The sequence below is a fragment of the Eurytemora carolleeae genome, unplaced genomic scaffold (genome assembly GCF_000591075.1).
Source record: "Eurytemora carolleeae unplaced genomic scaffold, Eaff_2.0 scaffold1649, whole genome shotgun sequence".
Classification (NCBI taxonomy): domain Eukaryota; kingdom Metazoa; phylum Arthropoda; class Copepoda; order Calanoida; family Temoridae; genus Eurytemora; species Eurytemora carolleeae.
This window is the reverse complement of record NW_019397543.1, coordinates 65,531-91,281: the sequence shown is the minus strand read 5'-3', so window position 1 is coordinate 91,281 and position 25,751 is coordinate 65,531. Positions and strand designations below refer to the sequence as shown.

Sequence of the window (25,751 nt, the reverse complement as noted above, 5' to 3'; positions counted from 1 at the left end):
CAGTTAACCACTTTTTAAAAAAAATATTTATGGTTTTATAAGCATCTCTTTTAACTGATTATAGTGTCTTAATTTGACTCGATCCATCAATACCTAGAATGGCCATCCTGTTGTGTGGGGAGTTAGATTTTTTAAAACTCGAAAAAATAACGAAATTAACATATTCAGTAAATTGGTTTTCCTTGTTTTGAGTTGTTCTCTGATCCTAAATATAGAATTTTAATTTAATAAAATTATATATGCAAACTAGACATCATTGTAAACTCAAAAAATTTACTTTTCCAACATTTAATTTATTTTACTAGGACTTGTATATTTATTTTCATTTTCTAAAAAACCCTTTTTACAATAAAGTTATAAATAAGACTTTACGAGGTTAGAAAAAACTGCTATTTGATGCGTCCAGGCGAAGGAGCACCGGCACCATGGTCTGTGACAACATATTCAGCAGGATTTTAATCCTGCTGGATATTGCATGGGTCCGGTGCTCCTATATTCTGAAAAAAAAACATCATATATAATTTTAATCATCTACATTGAAAAAGGACAGATAATGTTTCGTTTTCTCCTAGAGTTTTTGAAATTATGATTGATCATTCTAACCAACGTATTCATAATCTTATTTCATTTTCGATTTTATAGAAGTTCTTTCAAAGAAGATAAACAGGTTACAGTCATCAAATTTGATAATCAGTTTGATTTTTGCCAGGTTCAGTCTCAGAATGTTTTTGCCACAAACTCAAATATTCTAATCCCTAAATCTGTGCACCGAATGGTGTAAACCTTTGATATCTCAACACAATACAATTCAGTTTGGAACTTTTTTACATGAAATGTTTACAATACAATTTCTACAATAACTCTTATGGCTTATTTTTATTTATTTATTTATTTATTTATTCGTACACAATTATAATGGTACAATTTAAAATCAACGAGAAATGAGATATATTAATATTTCGGATATTTCGCGAAATTTTTTTTTCGCGACCATTTCGCTTCATTTTCGCATTTCGTTCGCTCCCAAAAAATGCGAAAATTTCAAGAAATAAAAAAAATGCAGAAATTTCGCGAAAAAAATGAAAATTATGCAAAATTTCCCGAAAAATACACAATTTTTTAAATCAAATGCAAAATTTTAGTAAAAAAGTTGCAAAAATTCATCAAAAAAGACTAAACTTTGGGAAAACAAGACTCATTTTCAAAAAGGGATTTATCCGCGAGCCCAAATGATGGATTACCACAAAATGTAAAAATAGATTTAAGAACAACCAGGAGACATCGTACATTTCGAGAACATTTCGTATTTCGCGAAAATATTTCGCATTTTGTATTTTCGCAAAATTCTTTTTCGCGAAATGTGACCGAAAATTTTTGCATTTTTCGTAAAACGCTTTGTTGCAGTTGGCTGGAAACCCTATTCGCAATACATTTCTCTATATACCTTACACCCATAACTGATCTCCTGTATGAACAATATATCAACGTCTACTCTTGCAATTTCTCTGCTCTGTATTCCTTACATCCATTCCATAACTGCTCTCCTGCACATATCAAAGTCAACGTCTACTCCAGCAATTTCTCTAGGCACTATATTCCTTACATTCATAACTGCTCTCCTGTACAATTTATCAACGTCTACTCTTGCAATTTCTCTGCTCTATAATCCTTACATGACCGCTCTCGGGCACTTATCAAAATCAACGTCCACTTAGCAATTTCTCTGCTTTATTCCGGCCTTAAATCCATAACTGCTCTCCTGTACTTATCAACGTCTACGTTTAAAATGAGTAGTTGGCAAAATACTGTAGAGGATTTTAGCCAAGTATGTGGCAAGTTAGAAGATTCATAGTTAGAAATGTCGAAGGTAGCTTTGACATTAGGTTGCAAAGATACAAGGTTCAGAATTTTTTTTACAAATTTTTAAAAAATAAATGCCAAAATTGGCTTGACTTGTAGGTTATATAGCTTTATGTACAAATAGAAATATGTACAAAAAGGACATTTCAGCTTCTCCCACGGTCAGCTTTAGTGCTAGATCTTTTAAAACGTTTTTAAAACGTTTAAAGTTATGATAAAGAAATTCTTCATTTCGATCAGCATATATCTTTTTAGGTTTTTGAATGAGAGGCAAAGATAAAAATTATTTTCATATTTTTAGCCTGAAAAGGGTCGATTTTGTAGAAAATAGTAAAAACACAGCAGGAGCATTTAATAAACGAATTATCAAATCTGTTTATTATGATTTTAAGATAATTTATAGATCAGCCTAGGATGATCATTTTAGGTACTTTTGAAAGAGAGTGTTACCAACTATCTTAAATTTTCTCTGCCTGAATCATTTGATCCTAAACTTACTAGTTTCTTAATTCAAAATAGAGCTAGGATGTATATGTATAGTATTCACCCGTCTAAAGCCGATAATGAATTTTAATTCTAGGGCTGACTACGAAAGTAGATCTATAATCAATAGATGTTTTGAAAACTCTATCTCTAAATCTGACCATGGGAGAAGCTTACATGTGTTTTACATATATTTCTTTATGAGACCATGGAGCTAAATATCCTACAAACCAAGCCAATGTTTGCTTTAGCATTTATTTTTCTTGGGTGTATACATCAGATTAAGTTCTCACTGTGAATTAGCCAATATCTGATTAAGGAAAAAAATTAAATGATCAGATTTTTGTAAAATTTCATAAATCTAAAAGACCTAATATTTGAGTGGTGTGCACACTAACGCCTGAAATGGTTACATAAAAGTAAAACAAAACTGAAAATCTCTGATTCTCATCCCTTCATTAATTCATTAATTATTTTGTGAAAATAAATTATTCTTAAAATATTTAAAGTTCGGTTTATATTTGATGCTATTATGATCAAAGGGTTATTAAATTCAATCATAATAAATTTCAAATAGAACTGCAATAGAGTGGAATCTAGTTTTGCTTTAAAATATAAATATATGCAAAATTGTTGAATGCAACCCACTAAAATAAAAATAATAAAAATGCAGAACGTACATAAAGAACCTATCACAATAATCTCACAATTAAAGAGATGATTAATTCAGTGTACTATCCCGTTTTGCCGTCTAAAAGCTGTACGTATACTGTACAACTTACCCGAAAGCGGCCTAAAAGTCAGACCGGTACTTCAAAGGGACCGGAATTTTCAGTGGTATCGACATAATTTCAAATGACTCTAGACAGGGTCGACATTCAAGTGTCGCAACGCCTTGGGCTTTTTTTCACTGCTTCAACTGATTTATGCTTTTCTGTAGTCATTTACATCACATTGGCACTTAACAGCCCTTGTTGTTAGCTTTGGTATTTAAGAAGTAATTGGCAAAATTCTCATCGATTTTTGCTTGAGAGCGTGAAACCTTATAAATTACAGTGCTCTGAAAAGTTACATATCCTTTCAAACCTTTATCTAAGTAACAAAAATGAATTAATACCGTCGTTGTGACACTTATTTCATAGCTTTTTTTTACAGTTGAATTTTGGAGAAACATTTTTTTTGACTATTTTAGCCTGTGTTAACGACGTGGTACCAATGGGTTCCCTCAAAAAATGTTAGCCCATTCGGTCTATCCGTTTGGCCGGCTATAGATGTATACGAATGTCTTGTTTTAATTTTAGATAATGAATAAATATATACGTAATTGATACTGCAAACAAGGAGAAGGTCAAATTTTGCGACATTACTGGTGACTTTATGACCTCGTATAGCTCCTATGCGTAACATTTATTATTCTCAATTGCTTTTTATTAAAATTTAAATCTTACGCGCAGTTTATTCGAAGACAATTTTCTTTTCTTACTTTCATAACTTAAATTTATTTTCCTTATTTCCTTGATTTTTAATCGCTATTTTCATATTATGTTACAAAATACAATATTTTGATTTGTGGGCTTTTCCAACATTAAAAATATCTAAACATAAATCATAAAACATAAAGGTTTACGCTTTATGATTAGCAAAGTGTTTTGGAAAAAAACATATTGAACTGGATCAAAATCAATAAAATTTATTTTTTTTAAATGCACAAAGTACAACAAAAAAATTTCTGTCTGCAGCCCACACCCCCCGTTGCATCTTTGTTAAAGACTAAAAATAGTTTTGAATATGTTGAAATAAAATACTGTTTTTCCAGAGTATGTAAATACCCCCGTACACCTTCATTAATTAATTTCAAAGGACTATACACGTAATTTCAAGTGACACTCTAATTTAAATATGACAATGCCTGATTCACAAGTCACAACGGTAACCTTGAAACCTTAATCTGATCAATACTGTGTTTTCCAGGTTTAAAAGTGTTTCATTCTCCTAATTACTTAAAGTTTTTCAAAATTTCAAAGTTATAAACATTAATATCTAAATCATACTTGATCAGACAACGCTTTACAGGGTACCCTTGTGAATCGGACGTTGCCACCTTAGCATGGAGGTTGGAGGTTCACTTCAACTAACTCTTATACAGTTGTTTTAAGATTGAAAGGTGTGATTAACATTGCCATGTTTCTTCTCCTCTACTCCAGCATTTCCTTTCCCATCCAGCAAGCTCAATTCTAAACAATTTTTTTTCTAATTTTTCTCCGAACATAGATGCAATTGCAAGTAGAGGTGGATAAAAGTTGTTTACATTTTACTAACCCTGGGTCAGAATATAATAAATTCTCCAAAAATATCAACACGCAGAAAAACACGTTTATAAAGTTTCGAAAAAATTCAGGAACTTTTCTTGATCTTTCAGAAATTGGTAATCGTTTTAAAATAATAGGGGGAGGTCAATTTTTAACCTAAATAAAGTTCTCATGCGTTTGAAGATCCCAACATGTAATCATTGCAATAATTATAGAAATAATTTTAAGTGTAGTCCAATGTGGCTCTGACGAAAAAAATGAGAAGAATGTTGCTCGGACGAGAAACGCTATCCACCTATCCTTAGTTTTATCACAATATCCACAGTATGTCCTCACCTAGATTATACTGAATTGCTGCTGTAGGGTTACAATCCTTCTCTGAAGTAAAATGTAAATAATGTTGTTTAAAAAAATTTAAAAAAGTTTTAAATTTTACCTATAGCAAAGGCCATGTACTGTGGAGTACTGTCTTCTATTCCTGGTTTAGGTTTGTACTGAACTTCTACCCAGGCCTAAATACAGAGTTTCCCAATAAACATGGGAATTCAGTGACAAATTGTATATCGTCTTCGATCAATACTGTATTTTTTCATGAACATAATTATTGCAGTATTCCAGCTTAAAAAACAAACGCCTGGTCTTGATATTTTCAAAATGTGGTCCGCCTAACATTTTTGTATCTTAATAGAGATATTGCAAAATTTCAACTTATTTACAGTGAAACCCTTAATAACGAATACATCGAAAGAATTCATCAAATGTCGTATTCTTCACTTTCTGATAATGGAATGTTGCAGATATTTAGTTTTTTAATTAAATGATTATATGGAACTCTTTAAAACTGTTCCCGCATATTCATGGCTATTTATTTATTTTCGCAAATACTGAAATTTACGTCATATAGTATAAAACTCATTGAAAAATTGTCAAGACGACATTTGATAAATTCTTCCGATGTATTCGTTATTAAGGGTTTCACTGTAATAAATCAAGATTGTCTTAAAATCTAATATCTTCGTCAATTTCTAAGATACAAGAAAGGTATATATAGACCACTGTATAAAAAGCTCGTCAGACATACAGCCTTGTTTTTTACTTTCTTTGCCATGTATTAAAGCAGAAATAAAAGACGATTTTAGTGCCGCCTCTCAATTCCAATGTTTATTGGGACCTTCTATTCTCAGGTCTAAGCAGCCCTTAGGCAGATGGATTCTTGTCAGGCCTCTTCTCAGTATGAAGGAAGCGTGGATGGTTGAATGTGCTGCCAAATAACAATCCCTGGCAGATTAATAAAAAAAAACTTTCGCAATAGAAAAAAATCTAAGAATTGGTCGTAACAACCCGATCATGTCCTGTGGACAAAAAATCTCTTTAAAAAAGGAACATATTAATTATTTAAAAGAAGTAAGTCTTTGATTTTCTAATCCCATATATATTTGCAACTTAATGGTTTAAACCTTTGATATTTCAAGCTTAGGCTGTAAAGATATAGGGATTAGAAAATTCTCTGTATATGCCCTTGGTTCGTTAACGGAAGATGGTGTCCCAATAAACATGGGAATTAAGATACGACTTGAAAATCGCCTATGATTTCTGATTGCTGTTAAATGACAAAGAATGTATTAAAATAAAAGTTGTACGTCTTATGAACTTTTTAAAATGTGGTTTGCCTTCTTTTTATCTTCAAAGTTGACGGATATATTTAACATTTAGAAGATTTTGTTGTTTTAAATTGGAGTCTGGATAGATTTTTTAATATCAATAATGAAGCTGCAAAAATTGTAAAACACATTTTGGAATTCCCCAGATTGTAAGTTTTAATTGTTAACTGTTTTAACTGGGATAATACCACAGGGCTCGCCATTGCACTTGCGTTGGAAACCCTAAACATTACCTGGGCAGGATATGCTGCTTCTCCGTGTTTATCAATATCCATTCCTTTAAGTTCTAGTTCCTCACTTACTCTCAACCATCCAAGTACTCGAGCTCCTCCGAATATCAGAATACTCCAGAAGGCCGCCCTGGAATTCATATATTTTTTTTTATTAAAAATTGCTTGATTCAGATTTTAGTTTTAGTGTCGGGTTTCCAATTTGTATAGATAAGTTTGGTTACGAACAACGTGTCCCACATCAAATTAGACCGCGTCAATGGGTCTAAATTACGATTTGGGGGACAAATCAGAAAATTTAAGAAGAATGAATCATTTTGAAAAATTAAATAAGACTAAGAAATTTTTTTGCAGAAAATCCTGTATTTTTCGAGTATTATTTTGGCTTTTAAGATTGGAGATAATCTAATATGATAAGGAACGCTCTGTATAAGCTGTTGATAATCATAAACCACAAAGATGTAAGACAACTCTGAAACTTAGTCATCAATTTTTAGAAATTAAGCCTTGGCTTTTTGTTGTACCTCAGAAACTCCCTTATAGTTTTTTTTTCTGTAGCCCTAGACATATACATTTCAAAATGTAATGTGATTTTTTTCTAGTTTAAGTTTAATTGGCAAAATAAAGCTTGATTTTGTGTTACAGCGTGCACGTCTTGGTTTGCAGTGAAACCATTAAACGAACGTTTGGAAATGAACTTTGGAACCTTTTGTAACTTATTTTACAAATAAATCTACTTCCAGATACAACACAACGTACAGAGAGAATTGTAATATGCTGAAAAAATTTACGGGACGATTATTTTCTATGGAATTGATCCTAAACCTGTTTACCATGTAAAACCTAGCTTTGTGTAGCATCTAGGTGGTAGCAAATAGTTTCTATTACAATAGATGGCAACGTAGATTTTGCACACTCGCAGTACAGCTGTATTTAACTCAGCTTGTGTGTCCAACAAAATTATTAATAATTTTAGAATAAAGTGCTTATCTTACAGTAAAATGTGTTCTTTAGTTTATGTTTTTACACTTTTTTATTTAATCTTGGAAAATATATCAACTATTGTGAGAAAATTTCGTTTCGTTGTTACATTTGACCAAGGATTTAATGCAAGGAAAGTTATTTCAGAGGTGTACGCATCTTTTGTACTGCAGTGTACTGTCACTGGGCGGTAATGTAAACACAAGACGGATGTCGAAGTCTGACATAGGATCCATCTTTCACATAATAATAATAATAATGAAATATGTCATAGGAAAATATTATGAGAATTATCAAAATTATCAAAATTCAATGCTTTTAACCTCCTCGGATACTAAACGAAAACTGATGCATCTATTCTTGTTTACAAATTCCTCCCAAAGAACACTGGTTTCAATATGTAAGCAGAGTATACTCAACTGCAATTAACTTTCCTTGCATTACATCCTTGCATTTGACACTTGTGACGTTGTGTATAATTGGTTCATCTCTCTGTTGCCACCTATTGTACTTTTAGTCTTAATCTGGTTCAAGTAAGGTTCCGCAATTATTCTCTCAAGGTTCAGGAAAGAGTAAAGGTTCCACGAGAATTGAGATATATAACATATAAATATGGAATTATGATATAAAAAAATACAAAATAGTAATTTTTTACATATATCGTCAATAATTTACAATTTGATTTTCAAGCTGCAAGGTAAAATTATTTTCTTTATATCCACATTAAATGTAGAATATGTTGCTTTAACATCGTCTTCCTAGTCTACAGTTGTGTGTGGTCCAACTGTAGAACCAGAAACAACGTTCATTATTCTCGACCCCTCCCTTCCTCACTCCTTAGTTGCGCCTTAATCATTACCAAACAAATATACACAGAGCTCCTAGTAAGTTGTATCCTAGAACTATCCAAGGGTAGGAGGTGTGTCCATCCCAGAATATACCACGCTTACCCTTTTTAAATTTTTCGGTCGTCTTTACAGGTTTATTCATTGTGGGTCACCCTGTATAAAATTCACCTCCAGGTTAGCGTACATAAAGAACGGTACTGACACAAGTCCCCAAAGACCTCCACCACCGTGTACTGCAACAGCATCGAGAGGATCATCCAGCTGTAGAACAACATCAGTTAAATGATTGTTTAAAGATAAACTTGAATTATTTTAATTAAAGTTGAAATAGTAAATTTTCTATTCTTTAAACATAGTGAATACCAAATGGACCTGAAGTTTAAGCAGAATAAAATGAACCTGAAGTTTAAGCAGGATAAAATAAACCTGAAGTTTAAGCAGGATAAAATAAACCTGAAGTTTAAGCACGATAAAATGAACCTGCAAAGTTTAAGCAGGATAAAATGGACTTGAAATTTAAGAAGGACAAAATGAACCTAAAGTTTAAGCATGATAATATGAACCTGAAGTTTAAGCAGGATAAAATAAACCTGAAGTTTAAGAAGGATAAAATAAACCGGAAAAATAAGCAGGATAAAATGAAACTGAAGTTTAAGTAGGATAAAATGATTCTGATGTTTAAGCAGGATAAAATAAACCTGATGTTTAAGCAGAATAAAAAACCTAAAGTTTAAGCAGGATAAAATGAACCTGAAGTTTAAGCAGGATAAAATGAACCTAAAGTTTAAGCATTATAATATGAGCATGAGTTTAAAGCAGGATAATATAAACCTGAAGTTTCAGCAGGATAAAATGAACGCAGGATAAAATAAACCTGAAGTTTAAGCAGAATAAAAAACCTAAAGTTTAAGCAGCATAAAATGAACCTGAAGTTTAAGCAGAATAAAAAACCTAAAGCTTAAGCAGCATAAATTGAACCTGAAGTTTAAGCAGGATAAAATGAACCTAAAGTTTAAGCATGACAATATGAGCCTGAGTTTTAAGCAGGATAATATAAACCTGAAGTTTAAGCAGGATAAAATCAAAGTAGAATAAAATAAACTTGATGTTTAAGCAGGATAAAATAAACCTGAAGTTCAAGCAGGATAAAATAAACCTGAAGTTTAATCAGGATAAAATCAAATAAGAATAAGATAAACTTGATGTTTAAGCAGGATAAAATAAACCTGAAGTTCAAGCAGGATAAAATAAACCTGAAGTTTAATCAGGATAAAATCAAATTAGAATAAAATAAACCTGAAGTTTAAGCAGGATAAAATAAACCTGAAGTTCAAGCAGGATGAAATAAACCTGAAGTTCAAGCAGGATAAAATTAACCTGAAGTTTAAGCAGGATAAAATCAAAGTAGAATAAAATGAACCTGAAGTTTAAGCATGATAAAATGAATAGTGATGAAGGATACTCCTGCTCCTGTACCAATAACTAGAGCAGCCCAAGGCTCATAAACATTACAACCCGCACACATTGCCACCATACCTAGATAGTAATTTCAAGGGGGATATTTTATTCATATATATTCTAAGTGAGCCTGCATTATTAGCGACATGCCTGATCACAGTGAAATCCTGAAAAGCTCCGTGTGGTGAATGAATCAAATAACAATTTGATTAAATGATCATTCCTTATTGCGGATTTTTGCCCCCTAAACATTGAAGGAATTTGGCTGAATTAAACTCTTGTAAAGCTAGATATCTTCCACGTTATTGATCATATAAACTATAAAGCTATAAAGGGTAGAATTGTGAATCGGATATGCCCCTCTTCACAGGGATCCGGACATTTCAGAAATTCATGCATCACATTCATATCATAATCATATCCTTTTAATTGACGCAGGTTTTCTATTTTGTTTTACCCTCCCACAATCATTTACTTAACCACACTCATTTCTAGAAGTCAAGGACGCTTGAAGGGTAGGGCTGGGTACGTTCAGACTTTTTTCAAGCCGTTCATGAACGATTAGTTGAAATCGTTCGTAAACAATTAGTTAAAATCGTTCATGAACGATTAGTTAAAATCGTTCGCAAACGATTAGTTAAAACCGTTCGTGAAATATTAGTTAAAATCGTTCGTAAACGATTAGTTAAAATCGTTCATGAACGAGTAGTTAAAATTGTTCATGAATGATTATTTAAAATCGTTCGTAAACGATTAGTTAAAATTGTTCATGAACGATTAGCTAAAATTGTTCATGAACGATTAGTTAAAATTGTTCATGAACGATTACTTAAAATCGTTCTTAAACGATTACTTAAAATCGTTCTTAAACGATTAGTTAAAATCGTTCTTAAACGATTAGTTAAATTGTTCATGAACAATTAGTTAAAATTGTTCAGAAACTTTTCTGGTAGCCATTCGTTCCGTTTTTCCATTCTTTCTCAAAGTTTCCGTTCGTTAACTATCTTAATTTTATTAGTAGCGTAAGATATTTTCTCGTTAATTTATAAAATCTAGCCGCTCGTTAACGGAATGTTGTCGAGCCCAATTGCAGCCTGCGGCGCTTAGAAGCCTAACCTAAACTTTGGGAAGTTGCCGCTTGGGAAATTGTACATTTGGGAAGTCGCCTCTTGGAAGAATGTCAGTTGGGATATCAGTCACCCTTGAGAAAATGCCTTTGGGAAAATACTTAACATCTCCGAATTGTTAATCAACCTAATATTTATTCCATCAATATTTGTGCACTACCTGCCAAAGATCCATTCAACGTCATCAAGAAAGACCAGGGCTGTCTCAGCAGAAATCTGATAAATTACATTGATATATTTCTACTTTGATATCTTAATCATATTTGGCTCTATTTAATAAATAAAAATTAATTTTCAAAGCGCAGGAAAGTCAGACCACATTTTGAAAATCCCACGACTTGGATTATATAGTATTATTATTGTTTTAAGAATCATACCGACAAAATAGGGCTTATGAATGATTAATTAATAACTGCAATTTATTGAGGGACAAATTGTTCTCTGATTTGCAAGAAATTGTCATGTTTAATGAAACACACTGTATGGTTTATATATTTAGAGAGCTAATTTGCGCAACTGCTGATGGAATTATTAGAGGCGTATACAGAAATTTGTCAAGGGGGTGGGGGGTTAACATTTTTAACATTTCAGGGTGCAGGGCGGAATTACCCACTTATAAATAATAAATAGTTATCCCTTTTCCAGGGGGGGGAAGGGGGGCTTTTTTCATCATATCTCCCCTATATACTCTTACAGTTTTAAAGATCTTGATATAAATAAATTTGTGTTAATCTATGATCGTACGACGTATAGCACCCTTTTAAAGAATTCCTGGTAGTCTTTGCCGCTAATTTACATATGTGGATCAGTAATTGGAATGAATTGCTGCCGTTGCAATCACTATTGGTTCTGAATACTTACAAAGCACCTGGTTGAGCTCTGATTTGATTAGACGCTACTGGAGAGATGAAACAAGAGTGCGTAACATACAGGGTGTTCCACGAAACATGGAAGTTGGTGAGTAGTTTTGAGTGTCTTCTTCCATATGCTGTATTAGTTAATAAAACTTTTTGTAGTTCATTTTGTTAAAAAGATCTTTTACTCAAATATATTTTACGTTGAAATTAATTTTACTGCATAAGATGACTCCCCCCATACAATATTTTTTTATTATTCTCTTTGGTATCAAACAACTTAACAAGAAGACATTTTAAACCATTCACCAACTGTCATATTTCGTGGGGCACCCTGTATAAATCCCTCTTTAAAAATTAAAAACACTCCCTTTAAGATATCTTGTTTACCTGTTAAATAAAAGAACACAAAGTCCCCCAGAGCAAGCTCCAAGGATGGTGTTAACAATGGACAGAGCGACTAAAATGGATCTTTTCTCAAGCTCATATTCTTAGTTAAAGAGACTGTAAGCGTAATTTCAAGTGACCCTCCGTACAATTAGAGTAATGCCCAATTTACAATTGTACCCTTGAAACCTTTATCTGATCAAAAATGTGGAAGATAACGTCGTTTTTATAACTCGAACAAGTTTATTTCTGTAAACTTTTCCATGATTTCTTATCAGCAAGAATTGTGCATGTCACTTTTGCAGAGAAATCACAAATCTAAATAAACAGTTCAAATATATAAAACATCTAATTCAGACTTGGTCTGATCAAGCTTTTAAGGGTGCCGTGTTAAATCGAGCTTTCTAGAACGAAACTCGAGGATTTTTACGGAAAATCTAGAGAAAGTATTTGAAACACATTGTTTCCGATAAAATAAAAGAGGAACTTTCCGATTTAAATCAATTGAAAAGTCTAAGAAATATTTTTGCTTCAGATTGTGAAAATTTAGTTTTCGTTTAAAATAGATTGAAAAAATATAAGTATTTTTGTTCGAATTACTGAAAAACTAAAACCCTCTGCTCTTTAAGCATGTCAATTTAACCCTGAACTACTGTAAAGTTTATATAGCAACACTTTTTTTCGTGGGAAGATAATTAAAACGGGTTCTTATCTGTTGCACCTATCTTTAAGGAAAAATGCAATTCTTTTATTCTCAAAAATTATTGATTTATTTTGAAGAAAAAAATATTGGTTGAAAAATAATGAGGAAATTTTTCCTGCAGCTCCGTCCCCAGGTCGAGATATTGAACCCTAAAAGAAATAATTTAAATTGTATTTAGTTAGAACCAGAAACTGAGGAATAGGAAGACGGCATTAAGCGTTTATAGTTTTACCAGTAACCATTAAATCAGTTATTAGGTGAAATGGGTCTGTTCTGCACAATTTTTGTGTCTCATGTTTATTGGACTATTTAAAGTCTGGTTGAACTGTAGCCATGGATTGGAATACGTTACGTCTGACGACACTGGTAAATGCATAAATAGTTCTTCTCAGAATAAAATTTGACAAATTAACATTTTTTAGGGATGAATATTCAGCCGTTAAATGTTCTTGTCAGATTCTTATCTGATAGATAGATACGTACTTGTAATGTACGCATTTAAAGACGTCATATGGTCGACCACAATCGTGTTGGGAAAATGTGGGCTCAGATTCATGACTTTTATTAAAGGTTTGAATGTGCTTTTTTGTTTAAATGTTGCACAGATGATGCACAGACGATGGTGTACTGTACATAAAAAGTGTACTGCACATATGAAAGTGTATTGCGCAGATGAAAGTGTATTCCACAAATGAAAGTGTACTGCGTCTGCACAAATAAAATTGTATATAGCAAATCTGAGAGTGTACTGCACAGATGAAAGCATACTGCACAGATTAAAAGTGTACGGCACAGATGAAAGTGTACTGCAAAGATGAAAGTGAATGCACAAATGAAAATGTACTTTACAAATGAAAGTGTACTTCACGAATGAAAGTGTACTTCACAAGTGAAAGTGTACTGCACAAATAAAAGTGTACTGTACAAATAAAATTGTACTGCAAAAATGAAAGTGTACTGCATAAATAAAAATGTGATGCTCAAATGAAAGTGAACTGCATAGATGAAAATGTACTGCACGCATGAAAAGTATAAACAAAATGTTTACTTGTGACCCCCCGTTGAAGGCTAGAAATCCGAATAGTAGAATGAATCCTCCAAGCCCAGCTAGAGGAACAGAGTGACCGGCCATCTCAACTATATCGCCTACAGAATAATCCCGTGAGTTAAAGGGACTGTTCTAGAATTTCAACAGCAGTAGACTGAAGAAATTGGAATGCTTAAAGGAAGACGTGATCTTTAATGATCGCCCATTTATTTGTTGGCATGTTTGATCCACGATGGTACCCTTCTTTACACCTTTGTTTTCATAATCAAGAATAAATAAATACTGTTCATTACAAGTTGAATTTACAGAATAAATGTGGAAAATGTTTTGACAATTGAATATTTACCATTAACATTAAATCTTCCTTTCCTAGCTCCAATGAAAGAACATCCAACCAGGGCACATGAAGCTCCGAGAAGATGAACTACACCAGACCCGGCAAAGTCTAAAAAATATTATTATCATTGTTCATAATCTAATATGTAAAGCTGAGATGTATGTATGTATAGATGTATGTATGTTAGGTGTAGGTATGCATAGGTGGGTGTATGTATGTATGTCCTTAATATACGTACTCACCGTGCGTCCTCACTGTCGGTCCTCATTGAGCGTTCTGAATATACGTGCTCATTGTGCATCCTCAATATAAGTTCTTACTGTGCGTACTCAATGTAATCCTCATTGTGCGTCCTTAATATACGTGATCATTGTGCGTCCTTAATATACGTGATCATTGTGCGTCCTCAAAATAAGTTCTCATTGTGCGTTTTCAAAATACGTGCTCATTGTGCGTCCTCAATATAGATTTTCATTGTGTGGCCTTGATATACGTTCTTATTGTGCGTCCTCAATGTACGTACTCATTGTATGTTCTCAATATATGTGATCATTGTGCGTCCTCAATATACGTTCTCATTGTGCATCTCAATATACGTCCTCAATGTGCGTCCTCAATATAAGTTCGCTCATTGTCTGGCCTTGATATACGCGCTCATTGTGTGTCCTCAATATACATCCTCATTGTGCGTCCTCAATATATATCCTCATTGTGCGTCCTCAATATACATTATCATTGTGCGTCCTCAATATACATGATCATTGTGCGTCTTCAATTTACATCCTCATTGTGCGTCCTCAATATACATTCTCATTGTGTGTCCTCAATATACGTCCTAAATGTACGTCCCCAATATAAATTATCATTGTGCGTCCTCAATATACGTGATCATTGTGCATCCTCACTGTATGTCCTCATTGTGCGTCCTCAATAAACATCCTAATTGCGCGTTCTCAATAACCATCCTCATTTAACCAGCCTTGTCCAACACCCTGTATCGTATAGGATATAGTTTACCTTTATACTCAACTCTATTTAACCAGCCTTGTCCAACACCCTGTATAATATAGGATATAGTTTACCTGTATATTCAACTCTATTTAACCAGCCTTGTCCAACACCCTGTATCATATAGGATATAGTTTACCTGTATACTCAACACTATTTAACCAGCCTTGTCCAACACCCTGTAACAAATAAACACAATTTAATCCAAAAAAATGTAAATTCTTATAAAAATGGAACCATAATAAAAATTTTTAAAACAAAATATATGAAAAAGAAACCTCACACCAAAAATGTTGGATAAAACTGCAGCGTTGGATAAACGTACAGTGCGAACCATAAAACTGTGGATAAGAAAGACGAAAAAAAAAGCAAATATTAAGTCTAATTGATGAATAAGCAAATTGTTTTAATAGTAACTTATTAATCTGTTATTAAGTGAAAGGGGGCTGTTTACAACACAAAATTACTGTGTCTAATGGACTAATTAAAATCATAACTTGAGGCTAAGTTTCGTCTTCCTATTCTAGGGATTTCTGGTTCTTACTGTAGTATAGAAATAGTTGACAATAGGACTATACATTTTATATGATAAAACTTATAAATCAATGAAAAATGATAAATGTGCGGATAAGAATAAATAATGGTTTGCTTTCATGAGTGACACTATAACCCCGAAGAGAACTTTAAATTAATAAAGGGAGTGTTCAACAAGTTTTACAGTACCCCAACTTTTTAGAGCAATAACTTATTTTTTCTAGACTTGGGTTTTTGGATATTCTTTGACTTTGTCTCAAAAAACATTAATGGTTATTAGGTTAGATGTTAAAAAAGTGAACACTCCCTTTAAGATTAAACCTGTTCATCTCCAGTATCCCAGGTCCAATGAGATACCACAGGGTAGACCCAACCCGTAATCAATATACTGTACAAAAATTACAAATAAACATAGGATTAGAACTCGTTTTTAGTATACTATATTACGTGGTATTTGTGTGAACATTTATTAAAAGATTTTCTATAAAGGCCCAGAGCTGTAAAAGTTGTACAATCGGAGCTGGTACATGCTGTATATGCTCTCACTGATACTGTCCAGCCTTGACTACCAATTGTGTAGAGTCGACCCAGCACGTTTTATGCTACAAATGTAGCCTGGCAAGATCGCCATGCAAAGAGGTCCTACCAATCTTGGATCGTCCACGGGCACGGTAGGCTTTATGGGACAAAAAATGATTTGCTATTCTTGATAAAGCGGAATTTCTTAAAAATTAAAAAAGACTTGATTAAGTCGTCTTTGACCTTTGAAATACTTCACGGCATTTATTTTGCAAACTGATTTTACAAATATTTTTCATAAAATAATATTTAAAATTATCAGATATATCAAGAATTTTATTAAGATTTTAATTTATTGAATAAAACAAAAATTGTTTACAAGATTGAACCATTTTAGTAAATTAACTTATAATTTAAAAATATGCACAGATTTGTATGAAGATATTCTGTAGGTAGTGCTGCAATATGAAATGTATTGTATCTAATGAATATGTAGATACATTGGATGTAGATATTTTAAACTTGAATTAATTAATATCAAACGGATATGTGCTGATATTTAAACACGGGGTTGTCTTTTTATTAATACAGATGTTTCATCAAAAAAATGAGATGGACTGTAAGCGTAAGTTAATGTGACCTTCCATTTGTAAAGCTTTATTATTTAAATTTATATTTGGTTCAAAACAATTTTACAAGCAAACAGTGCTTAAAACAACAGAAATATAAATTGAAAACTTGATTTAAACTTTAAGATATTGAAAGATCAAAAAAGTATCACTATTTCGGAAATGGAATGTTCAAAAAAATACGTTTTTAGCCTGGAACTGAAAATTTATCTTTATATATATATATCTTCAAACAAATATGTATTTAGAAATAAGCCCACGGGTTCCTCTGTCGTCGATATCAGACAAGGTTTAGAAGGGTTAGGTTGTGAATTGGTCGTGTTCCTTTTTTAAATGAAGGGTCACTTAAAATTACGCCCGCAGTAATTTAAAACATCGATATTGAAGTTGATATTGAAGAAAGTTGATATTAAAGTGGTTCCTATGTTTACTGGTTCTCCCTGTATAGAAAGTACGATATTGAAGACGATATTAAAGTGGTTCCTATGTTTACTGGTTCTCCCTGTATAAAAAGTACGCCCCAAACTGACATCGTTCAGCAATAGCTCCGGATACTAGGATTCATCATTTTCAAACTTTAGAATAGAAATCATCACTGGAACTCAACATTTAATAAAATATAACATATTTATACTTAAAAAAGTTAATTTAAGAATATGATTTTTCAAGCATAGAAATTTTATTTATTGTGCTTTTATTTCACAGAATTATTTTCCAAATTCTTAGACAGGGTTCGGTTCTTTTGACATACGATCATTTAAAAAACTAACTTCATATGTATTTAACAAAACAATCATTTCGCTTTTCACAAAAGATACGTTCCATCCGTTTGTTTATGGGAAACTTTTGTCAAAATATAATTGTTTCCCGAAGATTTTTACATAAATTCAGACCCCAAGTCCTATAAGAATTAAGCAAACTTTCACTGATCGAAAATCTATAAATTAATCCACATTTAATTTTAGTTTTTAAAATGGTATTTTAAATATGATGCCTATTGTTGCGGCACTGGCAGCAAACACAAACTAAACAGACCAAAATCAATTTAAATAAATTATTCATTTCCAATTTTTATTTTTTAGTAAAATAAAAGTTGTTACGATTAGTTTTAATTCTTTTTATGATTCTTTCTGATATTTGAAAATCCACTAAAAAATTTTGGCTCAATTTTTAAAATAAAAAAGTTGAAAATTTCATTTTTAAAGATTTCAGATGAACTGAAGACGTTATTTCAAACTATTCTCTATTAAAAGAGCAACATGTCTGCAGATTTACAAGGGTAGCCTTGAAACTTTTATCTTTTTAATAAAATTTAAAAAATATTTTTTTGTTGTTTAATTTTAAGCTTAATTCTATCAAATTCTGCATTGTAGCAACAATACACAAATCACTTTTGAAGAGGAATCACAATTGAAAATAATCAGTTTTTAAAGAAAAAAGCTTTCTAATTGATACTTGAGCAAACAGAGTATTAAAGGTACCGTTGTGAATCAGATAAGTCGCTAGAAATAACATCCCTTTAAGAAATTACCTGAAAAAACCAAGTTGGATAGGAATCATAATCCAGATGATAGTTTAAGAACTGAGAACCTCCACAGAATGGATTACCCCCTGAAACAAAAAGTATAAAAAGAAATTTGGCAGGAAAAAACTAATATTAATGTGAATACAATTAAATAAAAAGATGGAAGAAACCTGCTCCATAAGCCAGTCCCCATCCTATTGCCCAGTATACAAACCCTAGTTTCAACATACAGCTTAGTTGTATACAAATTATATAAAATAATACTTAGAATAATAATATTAATGATAATAATAATAATAATTAAAAATTGTAATAAAAATGATTTAATAATATTTTAAAAACGCAGAAATTACCATTCATGATTTTATGAATAAAACATTTTATTCAAAGTTTTGAAATTGCATGATTATAGATTATGAATATACTAAGAAAATATTCAATCTTTTTTTTAAAATTTTGATTCTATACAATCAAGCTAAAATTAAGGGGGTAAGAAAAGTTAGAAAAATGGAAAAATAAGTCACGAAGTTAGAGAAATGAAAATATTCTTAATGATATATCATTATATCGATATAAAGTAATGAAGATCCAAAAAAAGTTATGTAGAAAGTTAGAAATAAAAGATATTTAAAAAGTTATCAAGTTCAAAGTTACGAAGTTAGAAATTAAGCTACGTAAAGTTATAGAAAGTTAGAAGTTAAAGATATTCCAAAAGATATAAAGTAACGAAGATGTAAATTAAGGTTAGTTAGATAGGTAGAAATTAAAGATTTATATAAAGTTACTAAGAAGCACAATAAAGCAAGTAAGAAGTTGATCTATCTGTATAATAAATATCAGGTTATACGATATTCCATAAAATTTGCAGTACACGCACCTCTGACCCTTTAGTAAAAGTAAATTCAACCTAAAGTTTGACCGCGTCAACCTAGTTGCAGTGGCTAGTCCTATTGAGTGTCTGCTTTATTTTCCCAATGTCCGGGCGATACAGTACAAACTGGGACCGGATAGGTTAAACCGGCTCGGAAATTCAAATGTATTATTTCTGCCCGTGAGTACATTTTACATCAATAATGATCGATGTTTGTACATATAAACCCATTTATTCATTTGAACTGCATTCTAAATGAATACGTAGCATGTTTAGCTCAATCATGTGACATATATGACGTATATCTTAAATTGCGACTCTTTCTGATTGTGCTGTAGTACGTAATATGATTTGCCTTAATCATGTGATATAGATAATGATGTAGGAATTGTAATTACGTCTACTGGTTAATTTTTAATCTATAAACCTTAAATACAATTAGTTAGAATCAGAACTCCGCTTTGATTACAGTGTAGAGTAATTGTACACAAGTTAATTATTCGGGTTGGGAGCTTACCTCAGTATAGGGGAAAAATTGATTAAGAGCTTGATAGATTGCCAATGCTTGTGTCACTGTAAGGCATTTAGAGCCGAAGTAATATCTTGTTTGATAGCTATGCTTGTGTCCCACGTAAAATTAACTACAACGAAGAGCATCCTGTCTGTATCTGTATACTTTTAGCCATATTCTGATCTTTCCTTCAAAATCCGTCAACAATAGCGTAAACAACCTTATATACTTAAACATTCAAAATATATAGTCCAACAAAAAAGTATAAAATATCAAATACTAAATATCTACATTTAATGTTTGATAATGGGGTATTACACCTGCAGTATGGAAACAGTACAACAAAATGGCCGTTTTACACTTTTTTCTAGTAAATACCTCTCTATATATTCTCTTCTCTATGATTATACGGCATTTACTACATATCTATTCTACCTGACAAAAAGAAGGAAAACTGTAAAACTGTGTAACTAAAAATTAACTATTAACTATGCAAACAACAAAGAACTGGATTTTGTGCATCTTCAGCATGGTTTGTACCAGGCCCTATTTTTATATGATAAAGTCTTCTTTTAAAGGACTTTTATGATATTTGTAGATATATTTCTATCTATTCATCTATGTATTTATCTATCTATCTATCTATCTATCTTAGGGTTTCCATCCATCGAGGTTATAGAGTGATGATGTACGATTATCCTTTACTAATTGTACATGCCATGTACTTCACTTCCAAAGGCCTTTTCATGTATTTCTTAAGGTCTGTTAGTTCCTGGCTTATTCATATTCACTATGTATTTTTAAATTCATGCACTAGTCACATTTGTCCACTATATAGTTCTTTAATCGTAGGTCTGTGCAGTCCATAGTAGTTAGTATGTAATAAATACAGTAATCCACATATTTGTTAACCTGAACATACCTAGATATATTACATTGTACATTGTCTTTAAATCTAAATGCGCTGATTTTGAGAAGTAAAATTTATACAGGTTTTTGAGAGAACAAATTAAAAAAGACTGATTTTCTTTAAGTTGAAAACGAGAAAATAGTTAGAAATTCCATAAGAAATTCGATGCGCGAAGCGCCAAAGAAACATTTTGGTATTTTTTCTTAATTGGCAAAATTTTGTAAAAGATGGTCCACAATCAGGAGCATGCTAAAGTCAAAAAAGGGGAGTGAGAGGCGAGAGGGGGGCGAAAGATGCTGTACATCAAGAAGATTCTTTATAAGTATATTCACTGTGTTCTTCGACCTAAAATAGAATTAAAGAAAGGTAGGTACAATAAGGTAGGGGGGATAGATTAAAGAAAGGTAGGTACAATAAGGTAGGGGGGATAGATCTGGAGCAAGGTAGGTACAATAAGGTAGGGGGATAGGTCTGGAGCAAGGTAGGTACACCAAGGTAGTGGGATAGATCTGGAGAAAGGTAGGGGGATAGGTCTGGAGCAAGGTAGGTACACTAAGGTAGGGGGATAGGTCTGGAGCAAGGTAGGTACACTAAAGGTAGGGGGAATGGTCCGGAGCAAGGTAGGTACACTAAAGGTAGGGGGGATTGGTCTGAAGCAATTGTTAAGTACACATTATACAATTACATATCCCCCCAGCAGTTACTTATCTTATATCCATTTTACCACCCAAATATAATTGATTGAAATCTGTACTTTCTTGCAATGCAATGCACTCCCGAATGCAGGTGCATCGCCTGAAGCGCTTGCGTCACATGTGTGCGTAGAGACTACAAAGTGCCCCAGACTTGATTTTGAAACGTTGGATCATACTTTGTACGCGTGATAGTTTTAGAATGTTTCTCACACCATTCTCTCATTATTCTTATTACTTAGTTAAACTTAAAGGTGACGACCCAAAACTCTGAAAATATGACGATTTGAAGCTTGCTTTTTGGCGTCTGCACTCAATTGAATATTTTGATGGTTTACAAAATGATTTAGCACAGAAATAATTCAGTTTTGGCCTACAAAGAACCCTGAATGCAAGGAAATGGACTAAACAAATTCCGTACAATCGTCTCTGAAGTCTTATCCTTTGTGGGTAACTCTGTAGTATAGCTTGACAATAATGTTAAAAAGAAAATCTGTATTATGAACTCTCAAAACTGATCATTTTAGGTGAAATTTGCTTTCAGTTTATTTTCAAATTTAGTTTTCTAGCAACAACAAAAAATAAGCTCTCAAACAATCTTTCGGACCCAAGAACCACTCTTTTATCTTTGACAAATTAATAAGTTAATTAAGAACTGTTCTTGCAAGGGGGGGGGGAGGGGGTGCAACGACCTGGTCCTGCCCCCTGTGTTACAGACTACAGTTAGCAACCAAATAGATTATCAAGTACAATAGGTGGCAACAGAGAAATGGATAAATTATACACGACGTCACAAGTGTCAAATATAACAGAGAAAACGAAATTTTCTCACATTATTTGACATGTTTTTTCAAGATTAAATAAAAAGTTTAAAAACAGAAAATAAATAACACATAAAATTGCACTTTTTCACTGTAAGACAAGCTCTTTATTCTAAAATTGTCATTATTATTAATAATTTTGTCGGACATAATACTGAGCTGACACTTGTGATGTAAGAATACAGCTGTGCTGAGAGTGTTCAAATACTACGTTGCCATCTATTGTACTTAACAATCTATTTGATTAGCAACTTTATTTGATTTGTGTGTTGGTTGTATTTTAAGTGACCTCAAAAATGTTCCTTCAATTTTTCGAGTACAGTTATGTAATTATTACCATAGCGAGGAGACTTAAAACCTAATTTACAGATATGACCATAAGGAAGAAAAATTACCCCCCCCTATCCCCTTTACTTACAGTGTAAACTCCTGTTTGATGTAAAACCATGACTGACCTGACAGCCCCTGCCTCTAGGAACGCAAACCCACCCTGCATGAAGAAGATGATGATGGCAATGATGATGAGAAAGAAATGATCTGTATTCTTCTCCAGGTTCTCAAACTTCAAATCCTGAAGTTCGGCGTGGGTCATGTTTCTAGGGTCTCTAGAAGTACGCTCACTACCTGGCGCGCTTACAGGTAGAGTCTGGCTGAGCCCAGCGAGGCTAGCGGTCAGGTTAAGTATGCTGGCTGATAAACCAGGTATACTAGATGTAAGCGAGAATAAACCTTGTAAATCAGAGAGACTGAGTTTATTAATTGATAGTTCTGGTTTATCAAATTCATCTGTTGTCGCCATTTTTATCTAAAACATTTTAAAATAATTCAATTGCTCAAATTGCTTATGATGGTCTCCCAAATACTCAGCTTCACAACTACACAACAATAAAACTAGACAACCAGACAACTAGGAAACTAAACAACAAGACAACTAGACAACTATACAAATACACAACTATAAAAATAGATAACTTTACAACTAGACAACCAGACAACTAGACACCTTGACAACTAGAAAACCAGAGAACTAGACAACTAGACAACTATATAACTATACAACTAGGCAACCAGACAACTATACAACTAGACATCTAGAAAACTGGACAACTAGAACACGAGACAACTAAACAACTAGCCAACTAGACAACTAGACAACTAGACAACTAGACAACTAGAAAACTAGACAACTAGAAAACTAGACAACTAGACATCTACATTACTAGACAATGAGAAATCTAAACAACTAGACTACTAGACAAATTTAAAGCTATACTACTAGTCAGCTAGACATTAAGACAACAAGACAACAAGAAAACTTTACAACTAGACAACTAGACTGCATGACAACTAGACAACTAGAAAACCAGAGAACTAGAAAACTAGTCAACTGGACAACTAGACAACTTGACAACTAGACAAATAGGCAACTATAAAACTTGACAACCAGACAATTAGACATCTAGTCAAATGGACAACTAGAAAACTAGACAACTTTACAACTAAACAACTAGACAACTAGACAACTACAAAAAAGGGTCAACTATACAAGAGACAACTATACAACAAGACACCTATACAAGCAGACAACTAGGCTAGTATAGACCTAGACAGCTAGACAATTGGACAACTTGACAACTATTAAACTAGACAACTATAAAACTACACAACTAGACAACTAGACAACTAGAAAACTAGAAAATTAGACAACTAGACAACTAGATAAATGGACAGCTAGACAACTCGACAACAAGACAGCTAGCCAGCTAATCAACAGGCAATTAGACAACTAAAGAACTAGAGAGCTTGAAAACTAGACAACTAGACAACTATTTACTTGCGTATAGTTTTGAAGGAAATGGGCAGAAGCCAGAATTCAAGCTGAAAAAATGACGATTTATTTTACTATAGGTTTACAGGGTATCTTTGTGAATCTTTACACTTCTATTTAGTTGGAAAGTACAACAACAGTCCCTTTACTCTATATATGTTTACAAGTTGCAACCACATGAATGGTTTTCCAGTTTAAACCAAAGTAATACGTCTAAACTCTCCGCCAGTCAAGCAACGACTGCCTGGAAATAAGTTTGTCTTAATTATTTGACATTCGCAGGGTAGAAACATAGAACTGCTGATGGTCAATATATATTTTATATTCGCAGGGTAGAAACATAGAACTGCTGATGGTCAATATAGATTTTATATTCGCAGGGTAGAAATATAGAACTGCTGATGGTCAATATATATTTTATACTCAAAGGGTAGAAATATAGAACTGGTGATGGTCAATATAGATTTTATATTTGCAGGGTAGAAACATAGAACTGCTGCTGGTCAATATAGATTTTATATTTGCAGGGTAGAAACATAGAACTGCTGCTGGTCAATATAGATTTTAAGGATGTTGGACTCTGAAAAAGCACCACAAAAAGGTCCCAACTGTATTACTGAGAAATTTTGCCTACACTAAAATGGCAAAGGTTTATCCGAAGAGGAAAAATGAAATAAAGGAACCAATAAACGATCGTTTTCTGGTTCGTTTTAGCAGCATACATCTTCTCTTAAGGTTAAATTTGACACAGTGCAAGAAAAGCATGAATGTTTTAATTTCTAAAATTTCTTTAGAACTAGAAGGACATGATCCAAGTTTTTGTCCATGAGGTCCGTTTTTGCATATAAATTATTAGGATTGGGATTAGGGGTAAATATGATTATTTTCTGTTTTGTTTGTCAAAAACTGTACTTCTTGAATTATAAGAAACAGTACAACAGAGGATTTTTCAAGGAAAAAAAGTTGATGATGATTTTTTTAATTCTGAATTTTTTCGCGAAATTTTCGCATCATTGTGTATCCATTTCTTCGCAAATTTTCGCGAAACACATTGAAGCGAAATGCGAAAATTTTCGCTAAAAATGCAAAATTGTCGCAAAACAATTTTTCCTTTCCGCTGCAAACCCTAGTTCATGAATACAGTGGTGTTGTGTAATTTGTTTTAAGGTTCTCAATAATTTGTTGAAGAATGTAGCTGGAGCGCGGTTTTGTAAATTGAGAACAGTCCCTTGGCGTATTTTGTAAGTTTAGAATAGACTCCATAAGTAATTTGATTAAATTAGTGATTTGGTTCTAAATAATAATATTCTCTGTTATTTTTTACATATTCTGTTTGTTTATTTACTAAAGAATTCGAATTTCCTAAGCACTGGTATTAGCGTTAAGAGTTGTATAAGAGCGCGGTTTAGATAATTCCGCTCTTATACCAATCTTAGGAGTCATCTTTCTAGAACCGGCCCAACGTCAAATTGATTATTCGGATTAATAATTTGGAATTCTCTTATTTTCAGTTGGATTAAGTTTGTGAAATCTGTGGATCTGGGGTAGAATTTTATACTAAATAGTTTTCAAGAGTTTTCTTATTCTTATTTAACTAAATTCTTATAGAGGAATTGT

At 32.6% G+C, this 25,751-nt stretch overlaps 1 protein-coding gene across 1 annotated transcript; it reads right to left on the bottom strand.

Annotated features, from left to right (window-relative positions):
• Window positions 1-4,360: 4,360 nt before the first annotated feature.
• LOC111714820 (putative ammonium transporter 1) lies at window positions 4,361-23,131 on the bottom strand. The gene is made up of 21 exons (XM_023490023.1): window positions 22,762-23,131; window positions 21,096-21,138; window positions 19,287-19,323; window positions 18,672-18,764; window positions 18,508-18,587; window positions 17,971-18,001; window positions 17,479-17,530; window positions 16,150-16,216; window positions 15,434-15,473; window positions 14,296-14,394; window positions 13,950-14,047; window positions 13,017-13,050; window positions 12,202-12,271; window positions 11,118-11,173; window positions 9,793-9,908; window positions 8,540-8,633; window positions 8,384-8,477; window positions 6,547-6,673; window positions 5,089-5,164; window positions 4,989-5,030; window positions 4,361-4,577 (listed from the first exon to the last, which is right to left on the bottom strand). Exons 1-21 carry the CDS (start codon window positions 23,103-23,105, stop codon window positions 4,495-4,497), a joined length of 1,776 nt encoding a protein of 591 aa, XP_023345791.1. The 5' UTR covers window positions 23,106-23,131; the 3' UTR covers window positions 4,361-4,494.
• Between the last annotated feature and the right edge of the window lie 2,620 nt (window positions 23,132-25,751).

Excerpts from the sequence above, each read along its gene's own strand:
- LOC111714820 (XM_023490023.1), bottom strand. The coding sequence starts at position 23,105 with ATGGCGACAACAGATGAATTTGATAAACCAGAACTATCAATTAATAAA. Across the intron at positions 8,478-8,539 it reads TATGTACGCTAACCTGGAGG|AGGGTAAGCGTGGTATATTC; the intron begins TGAATTTTATAC and ends AAAAATTTAAAA. Across the intron at positions 4,578-4,988 it reads AGCAATTCAGTATAATCTAG|AATTGAGCTTGCTGGATGGG; the intron begins GTGAGGACATAC and ends AAAATTGTTTAG.